The sequence below is a fragment of the Acomys minous genome, assembly GCF_964271855.1.
Source record: "Acomys minous genome assembly, chromosome: 10".
In the NCBI taxonomy this organism is placed as follows: Eukaryota; Metazoa; Chordata; class Mammalia; order Rodentia; family Muridae; genus Acomys; species Acomys minous.
In genome coordinates this window covers 6328521-6351212 of record NC_140491.1, presented here as the reverse complement: position 1 = coordinate 6351212, position 22692 = coordinate 6328521, and the positions used below count along the sequence as shown (strand labels likewise).

The following is a 22692-nucleotide window of genomic DNA, read 5'->3' as shown; positions in this document are numbered from 1 at the left end:
CATTAGGGAAATTGGTTTCTTTCAAATTTGTTTTCAGTTTTTTTTTTTTAACTTTTGAAATTAAGTACTAAAGAATTCCACTGGGCGAGATGGCGCACACCTGTAATCCCAGCACTCGGGAGGCAGAAGCAGGTCAGTCTCTGTGAGTTCGAGGCCAGCCTGGTCTACAAAGCAAGTCCAGGACAGCCAAGGCTACACAGAGAAATCCTGTCTCGGAAAAACCAAACCAAAAGAACTAAAGAATTTAAAAATTAAAATGGAAAGACTTTAGAAGTTATTTAGTCCAGTTATCAAGGGAAAAGGCAGCACTTAGGCAGTGCCCAGGACGTTCTAGCCTTTAATGTGTGTATGACTCACAGAGGCACCTTCTGACATGGCTGCCGTGCAGGAGGCGTTCTTTATACACATGCACACCCCATCTGCTATAGTCATGATTAAGTTCTGTTGTCCCACCTGTACATAAAATAGCTTCTAATAGTATCTTTAAATTTTTCTGCAGTTTCAGATACCCTTTTCTTTTTCTTTTGTATTTTTTTAAAAAAAGATTTATTATTTATGTATATATACAATGCTCTGCCTGCATGTAACACCCACAGGCCAGAAGAGGTCAGCAGATCTCATTATAGATGGCTGTGAGCCGCCATGTGGTTGCTGGGAATTGAGGAGCAAGAGTGCTCTCAACCTCTGAACCATCTCTCCAGTCTTCAGATATCCTTCTTAATTTATGTACAGTAAGCTGAAAAAATGGATTATCTTGAGAGAAATAGGAACACCTAACACAGCTTAAATAGTGTAGTAGTTTTGCTGAAATACTATTTCCATTATTGAAAATTACCTTTATATTTCTGGCCTGCCGCATAATCTCTCAATAGGAGTTAACAAATGAGTTTCCTTTGACTTTCTTTTTTTAAAAAAAGATTTAATTGCTGTTTATTATATATACACTATTCTACCTGCATGAATGTCTGAGTGCCACAAGAGGGCACCAGATCTCGTTATAGATTGTTTTGAGCTGCCAGTGGTTGCTGAGAATTGAACTCAGGACCTTTCTTTCTTCCTTCCTTTCTTTTTTTGGTTTTTCGAGACAAGGTAACTCTGTGTAGCCTTGGCTGTCCTGGACTCACTTTGTAGACCAGGCTGGCCTCGAACTCACACTGATCCGCCTGCCTCTGCCTCCCGAGTGCTGGGATTAAAGGTGTGTGCCACCACTACCTAGCTACTTGAAGAATGTTTTTCATAATTTAGTTTAGCATTAATTAAAAAAAAAAAAGATACTCTGAAGACTCTAGAGAAAAGTGGCTCAGAGGGTAAGAATACTTCCTGTCAAACATGCAGCCCCGAATTTAAATCCCCCAACACCATCATAAAATGCTTTTAAAAAACTGGGTGTGCTAGCATCTGAGCTGCTGGGGTGGAGACAGCAAGAAGGCAGACAGACTGGGACGGCGCCGCCACAGCCGTCACGTGGTGCACGCCACTGTGCGCAGGCAGACAGAGAGCTAGTTTGGAAAATCCATTTAGTCTGACAATTTTACTTTACTTACTTATTTGAAGTTTAATTTTTTTGTGCTAGGATTTCAATATATAGCTCAGACTGTCCTTAAACTATCCGTCTTTCTTTCTTGCATGTCAAGCATTATAGGCATGTGCGCCTCTGCCTGGCCGGGGTAGTAGTTGTGGATACACGGCTTTGTGGAGTGTGGAAAGTAACAATACTCACATAGTTATGTTTTAGTAAATGTATTTGTGAAAACATTTTAAACAATTGTAACTTTTAAGGTTTTCTGTCAACCTAAATTTGCAATATTTACACGTTGTGGTTTCTCCCTACTGAGGAAAATATATTTTTGAGGTCGTTCACTGCATCACAGTGTCCCTTAATGAGGGACTCAAGGGAGAGAGACATTTTTCTCAGGTTTTTGTACCAGAAAAGCTACTTCTCCTCAGGAACTGGTTTGTTTTTATTTTATAGACACTGAGAATATCTCTTTCCCCTTAGCCACTAAGGGGCTCAGAACTAAATTTGTAGTTATTGTACAGGAGTTTGTGGCATGGGCTTATATACGGATTTTAATTGCTAGCTTTATCCTATATCCTTGTCTTTATTTTCTCTGATCTTTGACTTTGTTTTAATAGTTACATTGATTAGTGACATCCCAAATAAAGTATCATTATGTGATTTATAATATGATGTCATAGTGTGGTTCGCCCAATGCACACCAAGGCTTCATGGTACAGCATATACCAGTTCACATGTGGTCCATCGTTTACTGAAGCATTGTTACGTGGTTCATGACTGTACATGTAGCTTCACCCTTGTTACAATACATGGTAGACTGTGTTGTGTGTGTGTATGTGTATATACATGACTGTGTATTTATGAACATCTTCAGATGCTTGGCAAAAATGGGATATAAATAGATGGTGTAAGAATACTTATGTTCCTAACCTCAGCCTTTGATCAGTGAAGAAAACCTGTGTTACAAATCATTGGTCTTTTTGCAACAAAATAATTAGGCTTTTGTTCAGTATTGTCTGGCTTATAAATTTCATCTTATGGGTGATTGTTTTCTGTTTTGTTTTAGAAACGGGAGACACTTATGTTTGAAAAAGACTGTGCCACTAAACTAAAGGAGAAGCAGCTCTTTAAAATATTTCCAGCCATTAATCAAAATTTCCTGGTGGACATTTTCAAAGACCACAAGTGAGTGGGTGCTAGAGGGATAGGCTGTGATTTCTGCACTAGTGTCCCTGCACATACATAGCAAATCATCTCTAGTGTTCATCTAATAAATTATTAAATTTAATATGTAATATTCATTATATTGTAAAGAGAATGAAAATTTCTAGCCACTGGTATTTGTTAATGTTTTCGTTACCTTTTCACTATGAGTAACATGCCCAGATAACATGGGACTGAGAGCTGGACAGTGCTTTGTGTCCATTTTAAACTGGAGCCTGGTGTTGTTTGGTAGAGTTTGCTACAGTACAAATACTGGCATTGAGGTGTTGTATCTGTGTTTGATTTTGGAAGGAAATGAACTGTATACAGACTGTAAGAAGATTTATGTGATATAGATGATGCAGTTAAAAGAAACATGTGCCAGGTGGTGGTGGTGGCGGCACACGCCTTTAATCAAACACTTGGGAGGCAGAGGCAGGTAGATAGATTGCTGTGAGTTGAGGCCATCTTGGTCTACAGAGCGAGTCCAGGACAGCCAGGGTTACACTAAGAAACCCTGTCTTGAAAAACCAGTATTAGAATACCAGTTTCAGTATTAAAAACTTAAAAGTAAGCCAATTTCTTATACTTTTCAATTTAAAAATAGTTATTATCTTATGCGTATGAGTGTTTACCCACATGTATGTATGTGCACCCCATGTGTGACTAGTGCTCGCAGCAGCAGCAGCAGGAGGGCCTTAGATCCCCGGGCAAGTGCAGTTGTGAGCAGGTTTGCAGATGCTGGGAGCCAAGCCTGGATTCTCTGCAAAGGCAGGGCATGCTCTTACAGAATGCTTGAAGATGGTTTATGGTGTTTATGCCACAGAACTTTGATGTTTCGTATTTAAATATATTTAAACAGCTATTCACTGGAACACACGGTGCAGTTTCTAAACTGTGTTCTTGAAGGAGACCCTGTGAAAACAGTTGTAGCTCAGGAGTGTGTTCACCAAAATGAGACTGTCACTTCTCAAACCACACTGAAACCTAAAGAGAAAAAGGTATGGAGTGATTTGATCTTTTATCTTTTTACCAAATAAATGTATATAAAAACATGGTTTTGTTTATTGAGTATAGTAATTTAATAATTATTTTTCTCTATTTTGACTAGTTTATAAACTTATTTTTAAAAGAATATCTGTGTACTCCAAAGAATTAATTTATACTAATTATGTTCATATTGGTATACAGGATAAGCATTTTAAGTCCCTATAGACTCTGTGGAGAGTTTTCTTTCTTTTTCATTTTGTTGTTTTGAGACAGCGTTTCTTTGTCCTGGAGTTCGCTCTTTAGACCAAGCTGACCTTGAACCCAGAACTCTTCCTGTCTCTGCCTCTGTGTAGGCTTCTCTGTGTAGACACAGTAGAGTATGAGGCATAGTTGAATAGCAGTGGTTTTTATTGTTTCATAGATCTTAGAATCTAAATATGTAGGCAGAAATATTTAACCTTTTTCCTAAGTGGTTTTTCTATTTTACCTTGAAAATGTTTTATTTTTTGTTTGATTTTTCAAGACAGGGTCTCTCTGTGTAGCCTTGGCTGTCCTGGACTCCCTTTGTAGACCAGGCTGGCCTCGAACTCACAGTGATCTGCCTGCCTCTGCCTCCTAAGTACTCATAAAACCATTTTGTTATTTCATAACTGTAATTTTGCTTCTGTTATGAATCATAATGTAATTATCTGATATGCAGGATATCTGATATGCGATCCCCAAAGGGTTTGTAACCCTCAGGTGGGGAACCCCTGTTCTAAAGATATTTGGATATACTGTCTGAGAATATTATCTAAAATACAGTTTTCTTTCTTGATGGAAAAGCATATGGGCAGTTTGCATAATTATTATTTTATGGTTTATATTAGAGTGACTAGCCTCTTTAAGGACCTGTTTGGATAATAACTATATCACATGAGCATGTGGGTGTACATACATACAGAAGCACTCTGCTGTGCTTGGTTTCTGAGAGAGGATCTCACTATGTAGCTTATACTGTTCTCAGTCACCTGCTTGGCCTCCCGTGGTGCTGAGCTTGTGAGTACAGGCTTTATTTTGAATGGTTTCTGGAATTCTCCACCTGACCATGGTGGCTAATGGTACGCAGTAGGTTGAAACTGACCCATAAGTGTCCTTACCTCTGCTATCAGCCATGCTAATGTCACGAGGTAGTCTGACTTTTAAATTATTTGTTTTTAATTGGCTTTTAAAAACTTTAAGTTGGAATTTCTCATTGAAATTTTGTTTAATGCAAGACATCGTATCTCTAGCTGGCTTCATGTTCCCTATGTAGTCAAGAGTGAGCTGAGCCCTGCCTCTGCCCGTGAGTGCCGGGTGCAACACTAGCCAAGGCTTGACACTTGAATAGGTTTAAACACAAACCAAAACTTGGATTTTTGTGCTGAATACATTTGTATTGTTCTCTGACCATCTTACCTTTTACCTTTTGGCTTGATTTTATGACCTAATTATATTTTAATAATTTTGAAGAACAGCCAGGCCACATGCTGGTGCCACACGCCTTTAATCCCAGCACTTGGAAGGCAGAGGCAGGTGGATCTTTGAGTTTGCGGCCAGCCTGGTCTACAGAACGGGTTCTAGGACAGCCAGGGCTACACAGAGAGACCCTGTCTCACCCATCTGTAAAGAAAATAATAATTTGAAGTTCATTTCCATGTCTAGAAGTGGTTGAAGAAGGGAAAATATTATAACATGAAAAGGCTAATGGCAGTGAGTGCTTGGCTTACAGTGTAGATACTGAGGAACTCTCTTCTGAGAAAAAAGATGAGTCTAGCCGTTCATTTGGCCTTTCTTCCTTCCTTCCTTCCTTCCCTCCCTCCCTCCCTCCCTCCCTCCCTCCCTCTTTTTTTTCTCTTTAGGCAGAGTTTCTCTGTGTGGTTCTGGCTTGTCTTGGAACTCCCTCTGTAGACCAGGCTAGATCAGGCTGGCCTTGAACTCAGAGGTCCACCTGTCTCTGCCTCCCAATTGCTGGGATTAAAGGCGTGCATTGCAGTGCCTGCTGGGTTTTCTTTTTAGACAGAGTCCCATATAGTCCCAAGTAGCCTCCAACTACTGTGTAGCCCGCGCCGTCCTGGTCTTCCTGCCTGTTGATGACCACACCACCCTGAACTCACCAGATTGTCTCATCTTCCTGTTTTTGCTTCCCAGCTGAGTACTAGGATTGCAAGCATGTGCCACCACGCTGCCTCAGAGCCTAGTGTGTGTGTGCATTTTCTGACAAGACATCCACTCAAAACAAGACATCCATTTCAAGCTTCGTTTGCATATTATGTATTGTGTTCTTCTAGGCAAAGAAGCAGAAAGAGACTGACGATGCCTCAGGTGAGCCGTCCTTCCAGGACTTTGAGTACCCGGAGTATGACGACTACCGGGCCGAAGCCTTCCTGCACCAGCAGAAGAGGATGGAGTGCTACAGCAAGGCCAAGGAAGCCTACCGCATGGGGAAGAAGAACGTGGCCACCTTCTACGCCCAGCAGGTGAGGCGCAGAACCGGTCACACTTTTGTTCATCAGCTACGGTATTCAGTTAGTCTGAAGGACACGGTGCTTACACTAAGTTTTGGCTTAACAATTGGGGAAGAATTTAGAGATTGTATAAGTAGCATAAAGTGGCTTAATGTAAAAGAATGCCACGATTGTGAGAGTTTTGTCTGCTCTGCTCAGCTTCTGTCCTTGAGCGTGCATGAGCAGCTTCATGACTCATAGCTGTTCTTCGGGCCGCAGCGTGAACTTGCTCTCACACAGGTGCTCCACCCGGGCTGCGTTTCCCTCTTTATTTCACCTTTTCTTTCCTTTCCTGTATCTTTTATGTTAGAGGAGTCCTGCTGAATTACCCGGGTTGGCCTTGGACATGTGTTTCCGTGCCTTCGCTCTCCAAGTTGCTGGGAGTATGGCCATGTACCACTAGGCCTGGGCAGTTGTGGCTTGTTTTTTCATATTTTCCTTTACATTAAATTGAGCATCTAGTGGTCTCCTGGTCACCTGAGGCCTGAGTTTATCATTCAGTAGCATGTCTGAACAGATAGAAGTTTCCTGGAGAAAAGAAAGCAGAAAAAGTTGTGTTAGATTGAAATCATATGGGTCTTACCTTGTCTCACATTCTTTGGATTTTAAGTAAAGCATTTATTTATTTGTGTGTGTGTGTGTGTGTGTGTGTGTGTGTGTGTGTATTTGGTACATGCACATTAGTGTAAGTGCATGTTCCTGTGCGCGAAGAGGCCAGAGGAGGACAGCAGGTATTTTCCACATCACTTTCCCATTTATTGCCCTAAGACAGGCAGTGAGGAAGTACTGAACTGGAAGTTGAGCTTTTCAGCTGTGTTGGCTTGCCAGTGAGGCTCCAGGATCCACCTGCCCTTCCCCTGTGCTGGGTTAAGGCACATACAGATCTGCCCACCTCCTTACCCTGACTTCACTGCAGGTCTTCGTGTTTGCCAGCAAGTGCTCCTAACCACTGAGCCACCCCTTACTACCTTTATGTTCACAAAGAGGAAAAGAATATTAATATTTTTCAACAAAGTAAAATTTCTTGCTGGGCTTATTTTGCATGACAGAGTAAGAAACATCCTTTCATTTTTGTAGTTCCACATGCTTTAATCTTCTGTTATTGAACAGAAAGAAAGTGTCAAGCACTAGACCATGGGCAGGGGGGTAACTAGAAGATGTTTGAGATACCAACGGTTATCAAAGAATACACTTTGCTGATCAAACAGTAATCCAGTTGGTTCTTTCTTGAGCTAACTATTGTCAAATTTCCTTTCATGACCTTTGTTTAAGGATTTTTTTCCCCTACTACTATGATTGAGTAGTTAAAACCCTTATTTAGTTACTGAACTTCTCCAAAGTTTGGTTCATCCTTGTCATTTAGCTTGTTACTTCAAGATAATAGATTCAGGGCTCTGGATTTTGTTCAGGGCATGTCTGTTTCTTTGTCTAAGTGGTAGTCATCAAAGGTCCCTGTCGGTGATGTGTTTATGATTCAAGGGCAGTCTCCATGAGCAGAAGATGAAGGAAGCCAATCACCTCGCTGCTGTGGAGATCTTTGAGAAAGTCAACGCCTCTCTGCTGCCACAGAATGTGCTAGACCTCCACGGGCTGCATGTGGATGAAGCTATAGAGCATTTGACAACAGTTTTACACCAGAAGACAGAAGGTAGGAGTGTTGCTAGTGACACTGGTATTGATCGCGCTTGTCAAACACAGTGAATCTGCATGTGCCGACTGAAATTGTCTGCTTTCTGTTGCCGAGATTTCCTTCTTGGAATTAAAGGATGGGGTACAGTGTAATGTGGGGATCCACTGTGACTTATAAATGGGACCTGCCTTGAAGGTTGTCTTCCGTGATGTTTGCTCAGATATGAGGGACAGTAATGTGGTAGTACTTCTTCAGAACTGCTCCGGAGGCAGGCTTCCTACGGGCCTGCAGCGGGGCAGGGCTCCTTTCTTTGTGCTGGTGTCTAGTCACACAGGTAACAGGGAAGGTCACACCTGCCGTTTCCTAAATTCTACATCTTTCCAGGACCTTCAGCTAGAGATCTTTTCCAGTACTTCATTCAGTGTCATGCGTTTCATACATTAAAGTGTCTTGTTGGTGTAACATCATGCTTCGTTTTCATCAGTTGGGAGTGCTCCAAAGAAAGTTCAGTCTGTTTTAGTTGTCCCAGACACTAACACTCGACGTCATGTGTTTGTCGTCTGGACAGACCGCAGAAGTTTAGATAATAAAGATGCCCTGTGCTGTCACGCTTTTTACACATTTATCACTTGTGATGAAACAGGGTTAGTATATAAGATTGAAAATTCATCTGCTTATTCTGAGCCATTGCAGTTCTGTTAAAGAGGTTCTGGAATATTTTTAAAAAAATGTTCATACACCAATGAATCAAGTAACAAGTGCAGACTTTTTTTTTACTGTTTCTCTTTTTGTTGTTGTGGTTGCTTTCTTTTGGTTTTTTGAGACCAAAAGTTTCTCTGCGTAGTGTTGGCTGTCCTGGAACTCACTCTGTAGACCAGGCTGGCTTTGAACTCACAGAGACACACCTGCCTCTGCCTGCCGAGTGCTGGGATTAAAGGTGTGCGCCACCACCTCACAGCTGTTTGTCATTTTGAGAATGCTTCATTTTCTATTTCTCTCCAATCTCTTCCTTTCTTTTCTTCCTTCTTTTTCTTTCCTTCCTCCTCCTTTTTTTTTTTTTTTTTTTTTTTTTTTTTTTTTTTTTTAAATTTTTGTTTTTCAAGCTCTGGGTGTTCTGGAACTCTGTAGATCAGGCTGGCCTCAAACTCAGAGATCCACCTGCCTCTGCCTCCCAAGTGCTGGGATTAAAGTTGTGCACCACCACGCCCAGCTGTGACCAGTAATTTAAAGGATCTGTCTCTAGCTCTTGTAAAGTTGCTTTGTGCTAAAGCATTTGAAAATAAATTGTAGATGTTGCGGTGGTTTAACTCTGAATGCCTTAGCAGCTGTATCTCTTAAGGACAGAGTCACCTGCTGTCTGGCCGTTGCACCCTTCCACCTTTAAGGACAGAGTCACCTGCTGTCTGGCCGTTACACCCTTCCACCTTTAAGGACAGAGTCACCTGCTGTTTGGCCGTTACACCCTTCCACCTTTAAGGACAGAGTCACCTGCTGTCTGGCTGTTACACCCTTCCACCTTTAAGGACAGAGTCACCTGCTGTCTGGCCGTTACACCCTTCCACCTTTAAGGACAGAGTCACCTGCTGTCTGGCCGTTACACCCTTCCACCTTTAAGGACAGAGTCACCTGCTGTTTGGCCATTACACCCTTCCACCTTTAAGGACAGAGTCACCTGCTGTCTGGCTGTTACACCCTTCCACCTTTAAGGACAGAGTCACCTGCTGTTTGGCCGTTACACCCTTCCACCTTTGAGACACTGACCGTCCCTAGTGACATTGTCTAATGTGCAGGCCATATTCTAGTTTCCAGCTCTTGTACATACTATACTACATAGCTGTGGCTTTCCCCCTTTCCCCAGGATCTATTCAAGTATAGCATGCGCTAGCTGATCATCTTATGTACTTTGCTATAGTACGGAATAGTTTGCTGGTTGTTTTTTTTTTTTTAAATCTTACTGACATTTATGCAGGCTCCAAGCTTTTTATATATATAATTTATTTTCTTTAGATAATTCAGGTTGAATTTAAATTTTTAAACAGTTATATACTACATGGGTGACTGGAGAGACCAGCCTACATTACATTATATGATATTTTTTAAAAGTATATTGGTTAGTCAGGCAGTGGTGGCACATACCTTTAGTTCCAACGCTTGGGAAGTAGAGGCAGGTGGATCTCTGTGAGTCTGCAGCCATGCCCTTTCCGTGTGAGGGACTGTGCGCTCTGAAACTGTAAGCCAGGCCGTCCTCATGCTCCTGCAGCATGTGAGGCCAGCCTGGTCTACAGAGCAAACCCAGGACAGCCAAGGCTACACAGAGAGACCCTGTCTCGAAAAACCAAAACTCCAAAACTATTGGTTACATTGATAATGTTTCAGCTTTTCTTGGTGAATAGATCAGGAAACATGCATGGCCAGTTTGTTCTAATATTGAAAATGTTGTTGGATACCCTGTAGTTAATTGAAGATTTTTATCAGATTTCTCTGTGGATTAAAATAGACTTTTACCTTGTTGCTGCTAATTAGTAGTCTGTGGTGAATGGTATCCTATGACTGTTAACCACTGTTTTCAGAATATTTCACCAATGGTTTTAGCATCTATTGATAGCTCTTGGACAAGTAAATTGTTGCATTGGTGGTTGAAAGATGGAGTTATAATTTTTGTTTGCTTCTAAGACAGGGTTTCTCTCTGTGTCCTTGTTGTCCTGGGCTCCTCTGTAGATCAGGCTACCTGGGAGCTCTTGAGCTCTTCCTGCCTCCGTGTCCCAAGTGCTAGGATTAAAAGCGTGTACCACCATGCCCATCAATTTTATAATAAATATAATATGTAATCATATGTAGCTCTCTTTATATAAAGTATGTATATATAGTATATGTGTGTTATATGTACATATATGTATATCACATATAACATATGTATATGTAGCTCTTTATATAGTATGCATATAGTAAACTAGCTAGTTCGTTCTCTCTCTCTCTTTCTCTCTCTCTCTCTCTTTATCTCTCTATCTATCTATCTCTGTCACTAAGTTGCCTGGGCTAGTGTAGTTCAGGTTGGCATTGAATTTAGCTCTGTAATACAGGTTAACCATGAACTTGTGAACTTGAGTGTGCGTGTACACATATACATATATACACACATATACACATACATATATATGTGTACAGACATAATATATTTTAATATATACAAATATGCTATGTGTGTTTTTAAAATTCTGTACTTTTTTTCCCCCAGAGACAGGGTTTCTCTGTGTAGCCTTGGCTGTCCTGGACTCACTTTGTAGACCAGGCTGGCCTCGAACTCACAGAGATCTGCCTGCCTCTGCCTCCCGAGTGCTGGGATTAAAGAAGTATACCACTACTGCCCGGTGAAAATTCTGTACTTTTAAAAACTAGCATTTTGGTGTGGGGAAATGATGCTGTTTGACACTGGGGAGATAGAAACAAATGTCTGCTCAGCCCAGATAGAGAATACATGGCAGAAAAGCTAGCGAAGTCTAACTTGGTGCACAGTGAGTTAGTTTATTGGGGTTGCTCACAGGAGCAGGGATGTGCTGGTTGGCGTGAGAATGGCTCCTGCAGGCTCATGTATTTGAGACTCTAATTGGTGGGATTGTTTGCAAAGGATTAGGCAGTGTGGCCTTTTTGGAGGAGGTCTATTACTGGGTATGGACTTTAAGGTTTCGAAAGCCCCGACCATCCCTCGTTCGCTCTCTGCCTCTTACTGTTGGGTAAAGATGTGAGCTCTCAGCTTCTGCTCAGCTTCACGCCTGGCTGTGCTCCCTGTCAGTGGTGGTCACGGACTGGAAGCTTCCAGTTAGCTTTCTTCCAGCAGTAGAAAAGTGACTAAGACAATGGGTGAGGCGTTACTTTTAGGAGCAAAGTATCTAGTGTCAGGATGACTGATACGTCACGCAGTGCAGCAGTACTCGTAGCTGCCGTGCTGTACTTCAGATCTCAGAACTTACTCCTACAGTAGGAAGTGTCTGCCTTTGCCCACAGCGCCCCACTTTGATCACCTCTCTCCTGCCCTGAGCCACTCTACTGCCTTTCTATGAGGTCCATCTTTGCGATTCCACATCTAAGTGATACCATGCAATCTTCTCTTTCAGTCTGGCTAATTCCATTTAGCTTAATGCCTTCTAGGTTCAACCTTGTTTTCCCCTGCCTGCCTTCCTGCCTGCCTTCCTGCCTGCCTTCCTGCCTGCCCATGTGCATTGCATGTACAGAATGCAGAAGACCTATTTAATGAAGTTTTACTTGTCCGTGAAGATGAAGTTCTCTTATGGATGGACTTGTTAAGGGTGCTATATGTCCACGACAGCCAAGGCTAACACAGAAAGACCCTGTCTCGCAACAGCAACAAAAACCAACAACAAAATGCTATGTATGTAAAAGACGGACAGTACAAAAGGTGACATTTATATGAAATGTCCTTAGGAACGGAAAGTAGATTAGTGATGTCTTGGACTGGGACTGGTAGCTGCTAACAGGCGTGTGGTTTCTTTTTGAGAGAAGGGAGTACTGGAAGCAACAGCGTTGATTGTGTAGCTGTAGCATTGTTGATATGCTAAAAAACAAGGCAAAACAAAACAACAAATGCTACTGCATTATAAGGGTGTTTTGGTTTTTTTTCTTGTGAGACTTAGACCAACTAGGCAAGTGCTCCACATCTCAGGCTTTTCCCCCCTGAGATAAGATGTCGCTAAGCTGCCCAGGCTGCTATGGCCCAGGTTAGAACTGAGTTTAACTCTGTAATACAGGTTGGCCTTGAACTTGGAATCATTCTGCCTCAGCCTCCAAAGTAGCTGTGATTAAGGCTTTCATTACATGGCTGAGCTGAATTGTAAAGAGAGTATCATGTTATGTGAATTTTATATTAATACAATTTTGTAGAAAAGCTGGGCAGTGGTGGTGCACACCTTTTATCCCAGCACTTGGGAGGCAGAGGCAGGTGAGTTGCTCTGAGTTTGAGGCCGGCCTGAACTACAGAGGGAGTTCCAGGACAGCCAGGGATACACAGAGAAACCCTGTCTTGAAAAAACAAGCAAACAACAAACAGTTTTGTAGAAAAGAAGAAAATGTAATAACTTTCCTAGGACAGCATTTGTTTTGACGCAAGATGCAAAAAGCATCTTGTGTGTGTTCCAGATGGCAGCACGTCTACCGCTTGCCACCAGATGGCAGCACTGCTGAACAGAAGGGTTTGGGCTGGGGCGGGGGTTAGGAATCTATGGGGATCCTGCATTAGTTTTAGTCATAATATAAAAGAACTTTCAAAATTGACAATAGATAGAGACGTCTGGGTCCTGTGTGCCTTGTGGTGAAGTCCACACACATCTGTGAAGTATCCTTCCCCTCAGATCAATCAGGAGGAGTTTGGGTGTGATTAGTACTAGGGATTCATTGGGGACAGAGGAACTAGATAAACATCAGCACAGAGATATAATCAGCACAATACAGATTAGAAATCCATGAAAAAGAACTTTTAAAAAGTAAACAAACAGAAATAAAGGGAAGGAAAACCTTTCCATTTATAGCTACCTAACTATATATCAGAGTGGGCACAGTGGCGCAGCCTTTAATTCCAGCACTTAGAAGTCTGAGGCAGGTGGATCTCCGAGTCTGGGGACAGCTTGGTCTACAGAGAGAGCGAGTTCCAAGTCAGCTAGAGCTGTATAAGACCCTGTCTGAAAAACAAAACAAGCAGACACATCAAATGGGAACGGAGGCTCAGACCTGTCATCTCAGCCCTTGGTAGACTGGACAGGACAGCCAGCCAGGGCTACAGAGTAGGACCCTGTGTGAAAAAGCAAACCAGCAGAACGAAATGTTTACTTCAACTCTGATTTTAAAAAAACAACAAACAAGTCAGAATCACTCCATAAACACATGTTTCAGATAATTGGGGAACTGTGATTAATTAAGATGATAATTGAGGGTTTTTGTTTTTCAAACAGAATTTCTCTCTCTAGTCTTGGCTGTCCTAGAACTCCCTAGACTTGCCTTTGCCTCCCAGGCGGTGGGATTGAGGCTGTGCACCACCACTCGGCTTGTTATGTTGTTTTAGAGGAGTCCTTGAGAATCATTTATGAGTTTGTTGTTTAAAATTGTTAGCAATTTACAAGTGAAGTTAAACAATTGGTTCAAAGATGATAAATATCTGAGACAGTCTGGAATCTTAGACTGTGAGCGCACATGGTAACTAGTAAGACAAATACCTTCTTGAGCTGCTCTGTTGTTTGAGGTGTGCAAACCAGCTGAAGAGCATTTTCTGAGCAGAAGTGAACTGTAACATAGAGAGGTGGTGAATGGCGATCTGTCTGATGGTGCAGAGGTGAGGGTGTGAGGATGGATCTGTCTAATGGTGCAGAGGTGAGGGTGTGAGGACGGATCTGTCTGATGGTGCAGAGGCGAGGGTGTGAGGACGGATCTGCCTGATGGTGCAGAGGTGAGGGTGTGAGGACGGATCTGCCTGATGGTGCAGAGGTGAGGGTGTGAGGACGGATCTGTCTGATGGTGCAGAGGTGAGGGTGTGAGGACGGATCTGTCTGATGGTGCAGAGGTGAGGGTGTGAGGACGGATTTGTCTGATGGTGCAGAGGTGAGGGTGTGAGGAGAGTGAAGTAAAGTAAATTAAAACTTTGTTTCATCTTTCACTTTGTTTCAAGGCAGGCCATGTGGTATAGGTAGCCCAGGCTGGCCTTGAACCCTCCTGCTCTAACAACATGCCCTTTTGAGATGCCAAGCTAGTTGGACATGGCCGCCCATGCAGATCACTGTAAGTTACTATGCAGCTTGGTGTCCACATTGAGTCCCGTGCCAGCCAGGACATGTAGCGAGACCCTGCCTCGAATAAGTAAATAAAATTACAAGCCAAGTATTGACTTGGATATAATGGGGCTTGAAAAAACAATATTTTGGCTCTGTTTGAATATTAAGGCAACTTAATGAGCAAAATGTAAAAAAGGTAGGCTACTTATAAATGAGGAATATAACTTTGCTACATTAATTACTTTATTATTAATAGGACTTTTTGATTTTGTTGTTGTTACTCTACTAGATTTGTTACTGATTACAGAGTTTATCTAACTCCCCAAGGTCAAATATGAAGTTACAGCTACATTCTTTCAAGAGATCAATGTCATTTAGGATTTTTAAAATATTCTCTCCTGCAAGGAGGGAAAATCTCTCCTGGGAAGAATTTAACAATGGATTATCTTTCCATGTTAAGTTAGATTTGCTAATAGCTAGCTGTTCCTGGAAGATAATGTGTAAAATAGTGGCTATTATTATCTCTTTTCCTAGGTGAAGAAACAGGCACCAGGAAGCCAACGAATTTGCCCATGATCACACACAGTTAATTTGTGGCAGCACTGTGATTCATATTAAATCTGGTTGGCTTTAGAGTGCTTCATTAACAGGTTGTTGTGGAGATTCTGAATCACAACAATACCCCATGTAAAGCATCATCTGAGTCCATGTGTGTAATACTTTTTAGATATAATTACTATTGCTGTCATTATTCAGAGAGACTTGTAGAGAATGGAAATCTGTCTCATTTAAGCCTTATTTTTCTTCCTGGTACAGAGTCTCACTATGTACCTCAGTCTAACCTCAGACTCACTTTATAGTCCTGGGTACCTCCAACTCTCCATCCGCCGTCTCTAAGTGTGCTCTGCTGAGCCGAGTGAGCGAGCCACTCACTCACGTCTCTAAATGGATAAACTGCTTAAAGCTCTGTACTTTAAAACAGATTTTCCCCCTTAGGTTTTAAATCTCTAAAACACAGTGAAAATAATCTCAGATGCTTTCGAATAGTTAGGTTTTCTGCTGAGAATGTAGAAACCGATTTTAATTGTTGTAATTCCCATTTTAACAGAGTTTAAGCAGAGTGGCGGTAAGCCCTATCTTTCTGTGATTACTGGGAGAGGAAACCACAGCCAGGGAGGAGTCGCTCGCATTAAACCAGCTGTCATTAAATACCTCACAAGCCACAGCTTCCGGTGAGTGCAGACTGCTACTGTCAGTATGTTCAAACTATTAGATGGTTACTTTAATTCAGCAATTTGATTGCAGCCACAAGTTGATAATTAAAGGATAGCTTTTCTTGCTAGATTTGTATTGTCTGGTAAATGAGAAACTGAAAGAAAACAAAGGCTCTTGTCAGTGACAGTCTGCTAAGACGTTGATAGACGTCCTTGCACTAGGTGACGTTTGAGAGCTTAAGACTTGCTAACTTTGAAAGGCAAAACGTATTTGTGGGAGTTTGGCTGAAACAGGTATAGTTTGGATTTATTTATACTTCAGCAGAAGTTCTAATTAAATTTATATGTCCTCACAAGTTGAACTGTGCTAACGATTTTTATTGACAGGCATGAAATGTCTTTTCCATTGTAGTCGTTAGTTAGTAGTAGAAACAGACAAGGAAGTTTATCACTTCTCTGAGAATACCTATCCTTAAATCTCTCCCCTAGCCTTCCAATCTCCCAATTCCATGTAGTATAAAATGTGTTTATGCCATGCAGTGAGGGATTGTTTGAACACCTTTAGAAAACAGTGGCATTAACTTTGCACATAAAAATTAGAAGCCTTAACTGGGAGTGGTGGCTCACGCCTTTAATCTCAGCACTCACTCGGGAGGCAGAGGCAGGCAGATCTCTGAGGTCGAGGCCAGCCTGGTCTACAAAGTTAGTCCAGGATAGCCAAGGCTACACAGAGAAACTCTGTCTCGAAACCCACCCCTCCCCCCCCCCCCAAAAAAAAAAGAAGACGAAGTAGCAGCCTTTCAGGGCTAGTTTTATAGTTGGGCTGGTTAGACTAGAACTCTGCTGCGTTGGTGTTAGTGAGCCATCTTCCTGTTTGTTTACGTTTACGTCTTTGCATGTCCAGATAAAAGGGGCTTGTCTGCTGTATCAGGGACCCCTCTCGGCGTTTTCTGGATGCACACCATCTAACCTTTCATACAGCAGGCTTTTCTTCACGAAGGTCATGCTCAGGCTTGAGGCGCTGTGCTGACTGGTGATGTGGGAGCAGCTTTAGGATGGTGTTTGCTTCCACAGTGAATCAGGGATGGCCAACACGGATGCTAATGAAGGAGGCCGTGTTGGTAGTAAATGTTAAGTGTAGATCATGTGAATTGATTGTAAGATAATATGTTTTCTAAGTAGTTTGAAAATTTTGCACTTAAATAACTCTTTTTCTCATTCCCACAGGTTCTCTGAAATTAAACCAGGGTGCTTGAAAGTCATGCTAAAGTAAAATTTAAAAAGCCCTTGACTTAGAAGTGTGAAGGTTTGTAGATTGAAATTGGTTTATTTGTAGTAATTCAGCAGTTCTACTTTCAAATGTGTTTTATTAGGAATATAAAACAAGAAAAATGTTTTCAGAATTCAAAAAAAGTTTTTACTGGATCAAATGCCAATCTGTTACTTGTTAAAACATTAAAAGGAATTTTTATTAATTACAATATGTCTAAAAAAATTATCAACTGCGGTTTAAAAATCTTAAGTGCTCTAGGTCGTTCTTAGGAAAACAAAACAAGAAAACCGCAGCCTTTGTATTAACTGTTTCACATTAGAAAAGTCCTAAGGCAGCTCTGAGGGCGGTGGCTTCGAAGCCTGCTTCCCGCCTCTGCACACAGCAGCAGAACAGCAAAGGAGGGAGGGATCAGCAAAAGCATGTTTTGTTTTTTCTTCCTGCTTTCAAAGCCTGACACAATCAGTTGATTCTGTTGTGTTGTGCAGATGGGCGGGTGTGCGGTTGTATTTTGCTATTTGCCTCTGGTCTTCATCCCTTCCCTCCTGTGCTATTCTGTGCATTTTCTAGGAGACAAGTTGGTTCTGAGAGTAACTTGCAGTCTCAGCTTCAATGGATAGGAAAGCTTTTAAAGAAGGGAAAATGGCTGAGTGTCTCTAGTGTGCTGCGTTGCTGCCTTGCAGGGTTCCGGAGCAGCGTGCGTGCGTGCCACACGGCATCACTGCTAAGTGGCTGTTTTATACTTGAGGCATCATTTCTAAGCTACAGTGAGCCAATCCTGTTGACTTAAGTGCAAAAACATTTTTTTGGTATAACTGTAAAAGAAGCCCTTGTAATTAGATTTTTTACCTTTATTTTGAAAAGGAGCCAACTTTCTGAAAGAAAAGTCTCATTGAGTTCTTTGGGCTAGTGTCCTGTCTGTGTGTAAATTCTGTTTTCCTTTATACAGACTCAGTGTGGTGAAGTATACTTTTTCTAGAGTGAGACAGTAGTTAAAATAAATCTAACTTTGGATATACAGAGTATTTTCAACATATATGATGTTCACAAAAAGTTATGCTGCCTTTATCACCCTTCCTGAGGAGCGTGGTGTTGCCCTGCACTGAAAGTACTGACAGAGTGAGCTCCCACAGAGCGGACATGCTAATGGGAATAAAACTCAAAACCATGCTTTTGCATCTTGTGAATCATGCTTTAAAAAAAGAGCCTTACTATTGAGTTTTCTTTCCAGAAAAACAAAAATCTATGTTTGTTACCTACAAATGGTTAGTGATTACCAATACCCAAGTATTTATGTTTTTAGACGTAATAATTTGTGTTCAAAATTGCAGTAGTGTAGCATACCATTTTTTTTTTTTGGTAATGCTTAGAAGTGTTTTATATATATTAAAAATAAAGCAGTTCCCCCTTTCAATTTAGTACAAAAACCATAATCAGTAGTTAATAAAGTGAGCATATTCCTGTGTTCAAGGCAATATAATTTTAAAAATGAGAAAAAGTATTAAACCTGGAAGTGCTGGAGTATGTGCAGCTGCATACTCATTTTCTGTGTTTTATGTTTTCTCATGTTTAAAAAAAATCACATTTGAGTTCTTCAGACAGACTTATTATAATAAGAGAGCAGTGAAAAGAAGTGCAAGTGTGGCATGCTGTAGTTGGAAACTACTGGAAAGCAGCTGTTTTTATGCTGCACCTGGCCTGATTTTGAGCAGTCTGATAGTGGACTAAACCTAATGTAGACCTTGAAATTGCTATGCAGACCATGTTGGCCTAAAACTCAAGATCTTTCTGCCTCACCTTTCCCGAATGCTGAGGTTATGCCATGCTTGGCTTCATAGTTCCTCTTATTATCTAGAAATGCACAAAGTTTGAACACTACTATCTGGTATCGTTTAAGCAGTTCTAATTCTGAAGGGATATTCTTTGAATTTTCTTCTTCCGATCTGGAAACCTTGTGTCTCACCCCACCCTGACCACTCCCTTCCACCCCCAGAGGTAGAGATACTTTGGGCATTATCAAAGTTTTTCTTTTGTCCACTTGTGAATTTTATATGTCAGAGGTAAAGATGGTATAGAGGACCCAAGTTAGCACTTTTTATAATCTTAGTACATTAAACCATTTTAGAAGTATAGCATTTCTTATACCCCTGCCCCAGATTGGAAGATCTTAGTAGCAGTTTTATACATTTAATAATCTATTGCTGGTATCAACCCAAGGAAAAGAGAGAATTGATAGGAATACGACACAGCCGTGGTTATGACGTGCCAGGGCCCTCACGACCACTTTCACTCCGCTTTCTTATTCCTGTAAGACAATTGGACAATTCTGACGTTTGTTAGCTGTTGATATATTGCTGTTATTGTCAAGTTGAAGGTTTTCTGTTTATTAGTATTTCCACATTGCTTGTATACTGTGACATTTAAGTGTCATCCATATTATGTAGTGGAAACTGTGACTGAGATGATTTGTATTGACAGATTTTGAGAAGAAACAGCTTCCAGTTCTTTGGGGTGGTTTCCTGTCTTTTGTTTTGTTTTGTTTTTTCTTTCTTTCCTCTTTTAAAAATTCAACTGTTCTGTTTGCTTTAGAAGGACATGCGTAACGACAAGATTAGTTAGTTATTTCTAAGCTGGCAATTGGAAACTTTTGAAAATCAAGAAATTGCTCTGACAATGTTTTAACTGCTCTCAATTAAGAAAGTGTATGGGATGGACAAAAATAATGTGTGCTGTTTTTCTGAGTGCTTTTCCATTGTGCAATGAAGTGACAGTTGGTGATGCTCTGTGCCATGCTTAAATGTTGTTTATTTTTAATTACTTGTAAAGAAAACAGACTTAAATGTCTGTGGCCAAAACCAAGTGCCATTTAAAAGGAAAAGTTGATGTAGAATGTATGTTAATGGTGCTTATTTTTAAAGTGTAATTTAAGTTTACAGTATTACTTGATGTCTCTTTACAGAAGTGAGTAGAGAAACAAGGCTAGAACACACCTGTGTCCTAAAGCCTGCCTCATCTCAGTTAGCTGATGACAGAGCTCATTCATGTGTCCTCACATTTAAGTGGTTGACTCTCATGGTCAGGTGATGAGCCTGTCCTTGTCGAGTCGACCCTGAGACGTCGCATTAAAGTGCCGCATTGCAGCCAGCCGTCGGAAATAGACTATAAGCTTTTCAGACAGTGTATCAGAAACAAAATGTTTTTATTTGTACTATAAAAGTATGGTTTTTGCTGTCAACTCTGTACTTTTTTATTGAAAATGTTTATAACCTTGCTTTTAAAATTTCTTATGAAACCATTTGCAAATTACACACTTAATTTAATAAAATGCTTTAGTCACAGTCCAGTGTGAAGAAATCTTTCATTTGATGTGTTAGGTTTAGTTGCTTAAATATTAAAGAATGTTTTTGCATGTATCTTTGTGATCCTCTGGGAACAGTGTCATACAATCTCCATTTCTGTAAAAGTGTGCCACCTTGTGTTGGCTTTGCAGGTGGCTTCACTTCTGGCCCAGATAAGTGGGTTAGCAGCTAAGCCTTCTCTCTTCACATCCCCGCATCTTTTAACTGACCTCAAAATTAGAAGTTCCTATTTGTGCCTGTTAGGAACACAAATAATATTCTAACATCAGCTTTATTCAGCTCAAAAAGGCAGAATAATTTATCAAAGATACTAAAATACTTAACCAACAAATATTTCTTGAGGTCTTGTTACTGAAGCTACAGTGTAAGACAGCTCCTACCCACGGGTGTGTCTTATATTCTCATCAGTTAACGTGTGTATGGTGATTCATGTCGCCTAATGCTTGCGCGCATGTCTGCCTGTGGATCTCCCTGGGGTCTTCTTACACAGTCCAATCCAATGGACAGAGACACGCAGGATTGGAAAAGCTAACTGGCTCGCCAGCTAGTGGCAGAGGCACAGCTCCAACTTAGAGTATCTGATCCCTAGTGTGTAATAGCCTCATAAGTCCTTAAAAAGAGAGGAGTGAGCTGGGTGTGATGGTGCACACCTTTAATTTCAGCGCTCTGGAAGCAGAAATGGGAGGCTAGCCTGGTCTACATAGCGAGTTCCAGAACAGCCAGACCTATATAGCGAGACCCTGACTCAAATATGAATAAAAGAAAGAAAAAAGGGGAGGAGTGACTGGTTAGTATGTCTGAAATTCTCCCATTTTGAAATTGTCTTCACCTTGTATCCAAAGAAAGCCACTATGTGGGGGGAGGGGACAAGAAGAACGGCGTATTTCTCCTTGACACTACATGCCAGAGGTAAAGACCGATATGCATGCTCTTTGCATGGGCCTTTTTGGAGGATTTGTTGGAAGGACAGGAAGGGTACTTTTGGGGAGCTGCTGTAGGACATTTCTGTCTGGTCACATGTACCTACAAGAAAGTCTGGGGAGTCACCTTGCTTCAGACCGCCCTACATTCAGGCAAAATCTGACCATTCTCTTGCTATGAATAGCGGTCTTCACCTTGTCATTTTTACCACGATATAGACACATGTAGAGATTAGTTCTTGATGCATTCCTTTAGCAAGTGATTGATAATTTCCAAATACTGAAGAGTAATAAGGAAACCCCACAAAGTTATGTGTTTTGATTTTTTTTTTTTTCTGAGACAGGGTTTCTCTGTGTAGCCTTGGTCATCCTGGACTCACTTTGTAGACCAGGCTGGCCTCGAACTCACAGCAATCCAACTGCCTCTGCCTCCCGAGTGCTGGGATTAAAGGCGTGCGCCACCACGCCCGGCTTATGTGTTTTGATTTTAAATACTCAGGTAATCTTAGTAACTAATATGGCTGAGGAAATGGATTTTGGGTTCATAACTTAAGTGCTAACAGGATCACTTGATTTGCCAGTTTAGTTGTAGCAACTGGATGAGGCCTGTAGGTGTTTATGTGTTAATGCACAACTAGTCATTTGCATAGCGACTGTTTATGTGTTAATGCACAACTAGTCATTTGCATAACGACTTCTGCCTTCCCTTCTAATTATGTCCATGTCCAAAAGCTCAGATTTGGTGCATGTGATGTACAGCAAGGGAACAGCAGGCTAGGAGGTGGGTCTCCATCATCCGCGTCTAGGAGGTGGGTCTCCATCATCTGCGTCTAGGAGGTGGGTCTCCACCATCTGCGTCTAGGAGGTGGGTCTCCATCATCTGCATCTAGGAGGTGGGTCTCCATCATCTGCATCTAGGAGGTGGGTGTCCATCTGCGTCTGAGGACTCATAGCCTGCTGGTAAAGGAGGAGGGGCTGGGGCAATGTGAAGGAGGCCACTGTTTTTGCAGGAGGTGGGTGAGCCTAAACACAGCTCTCCTGCCACGGCCGTAGAACCGAGCATCTTTCTCTAAGAAAAAGGCTGAAACGTGGAAGTCCTCATCTTGGTCTTCATGTGAGTTCACTTGCCTTTGCTGGGGTTCTGGAGCACTCCTTGTGGCCACCTCAACTTCTTCCATGTGTTAGAAATTACTTAGTTTTAGTAGCAGAAGAAATATTAGCTCTTTAGTATCACAATAAAAGCAGACTCATTACATCAGTAACAGTGGCTGTCTCTGGTGATGTGCAGG

The 22692-nt window shown here is 41.5% G+C and overlaps 1 protein-coding gene across 9 annotated transcripts in view; it reads left to right on the top strand.

The window, feature by feature from the left end:
- Window positions 1-20462, top strand: part of N4BP2 (NEDD4 binding protein 2) — a 71797-nt gene extending 51335 nt beyond the window's left edge. For all 9 annotated transcript variants that reach the window (XM_084797583.1, XM_084797579.1, XM_084797576.1 and 6 more), the window contains 6 exons: window positions 2586-2704; window positions 3585-3723; window positions 6022-6210; window positions 7717-7885; window positions 15749-15872; window positions 17082-20462. In XM_084797583.1, the coding sequence (XP_084653709.1) occupies window positions 2586-2704; window positions 3585-3723; window positions 6022-6210; window positions 7717-7885; window positions 15749-15872; window positions 17082-17127 (786 nt within the window). In that variant the 3' untranslated portion in view covers window positions 17128-20462. The remainder of the gene's footprint in view (window positions 1-2585; window positions 2705-3584; window positions 3724-6021; window positions 6211-7716; window positions 7886-15748; window positions 15873-17081) is intronic.
- The last annotated feature ends 2230 nt before the right edge of the window (window positions 20463-22692 follow it).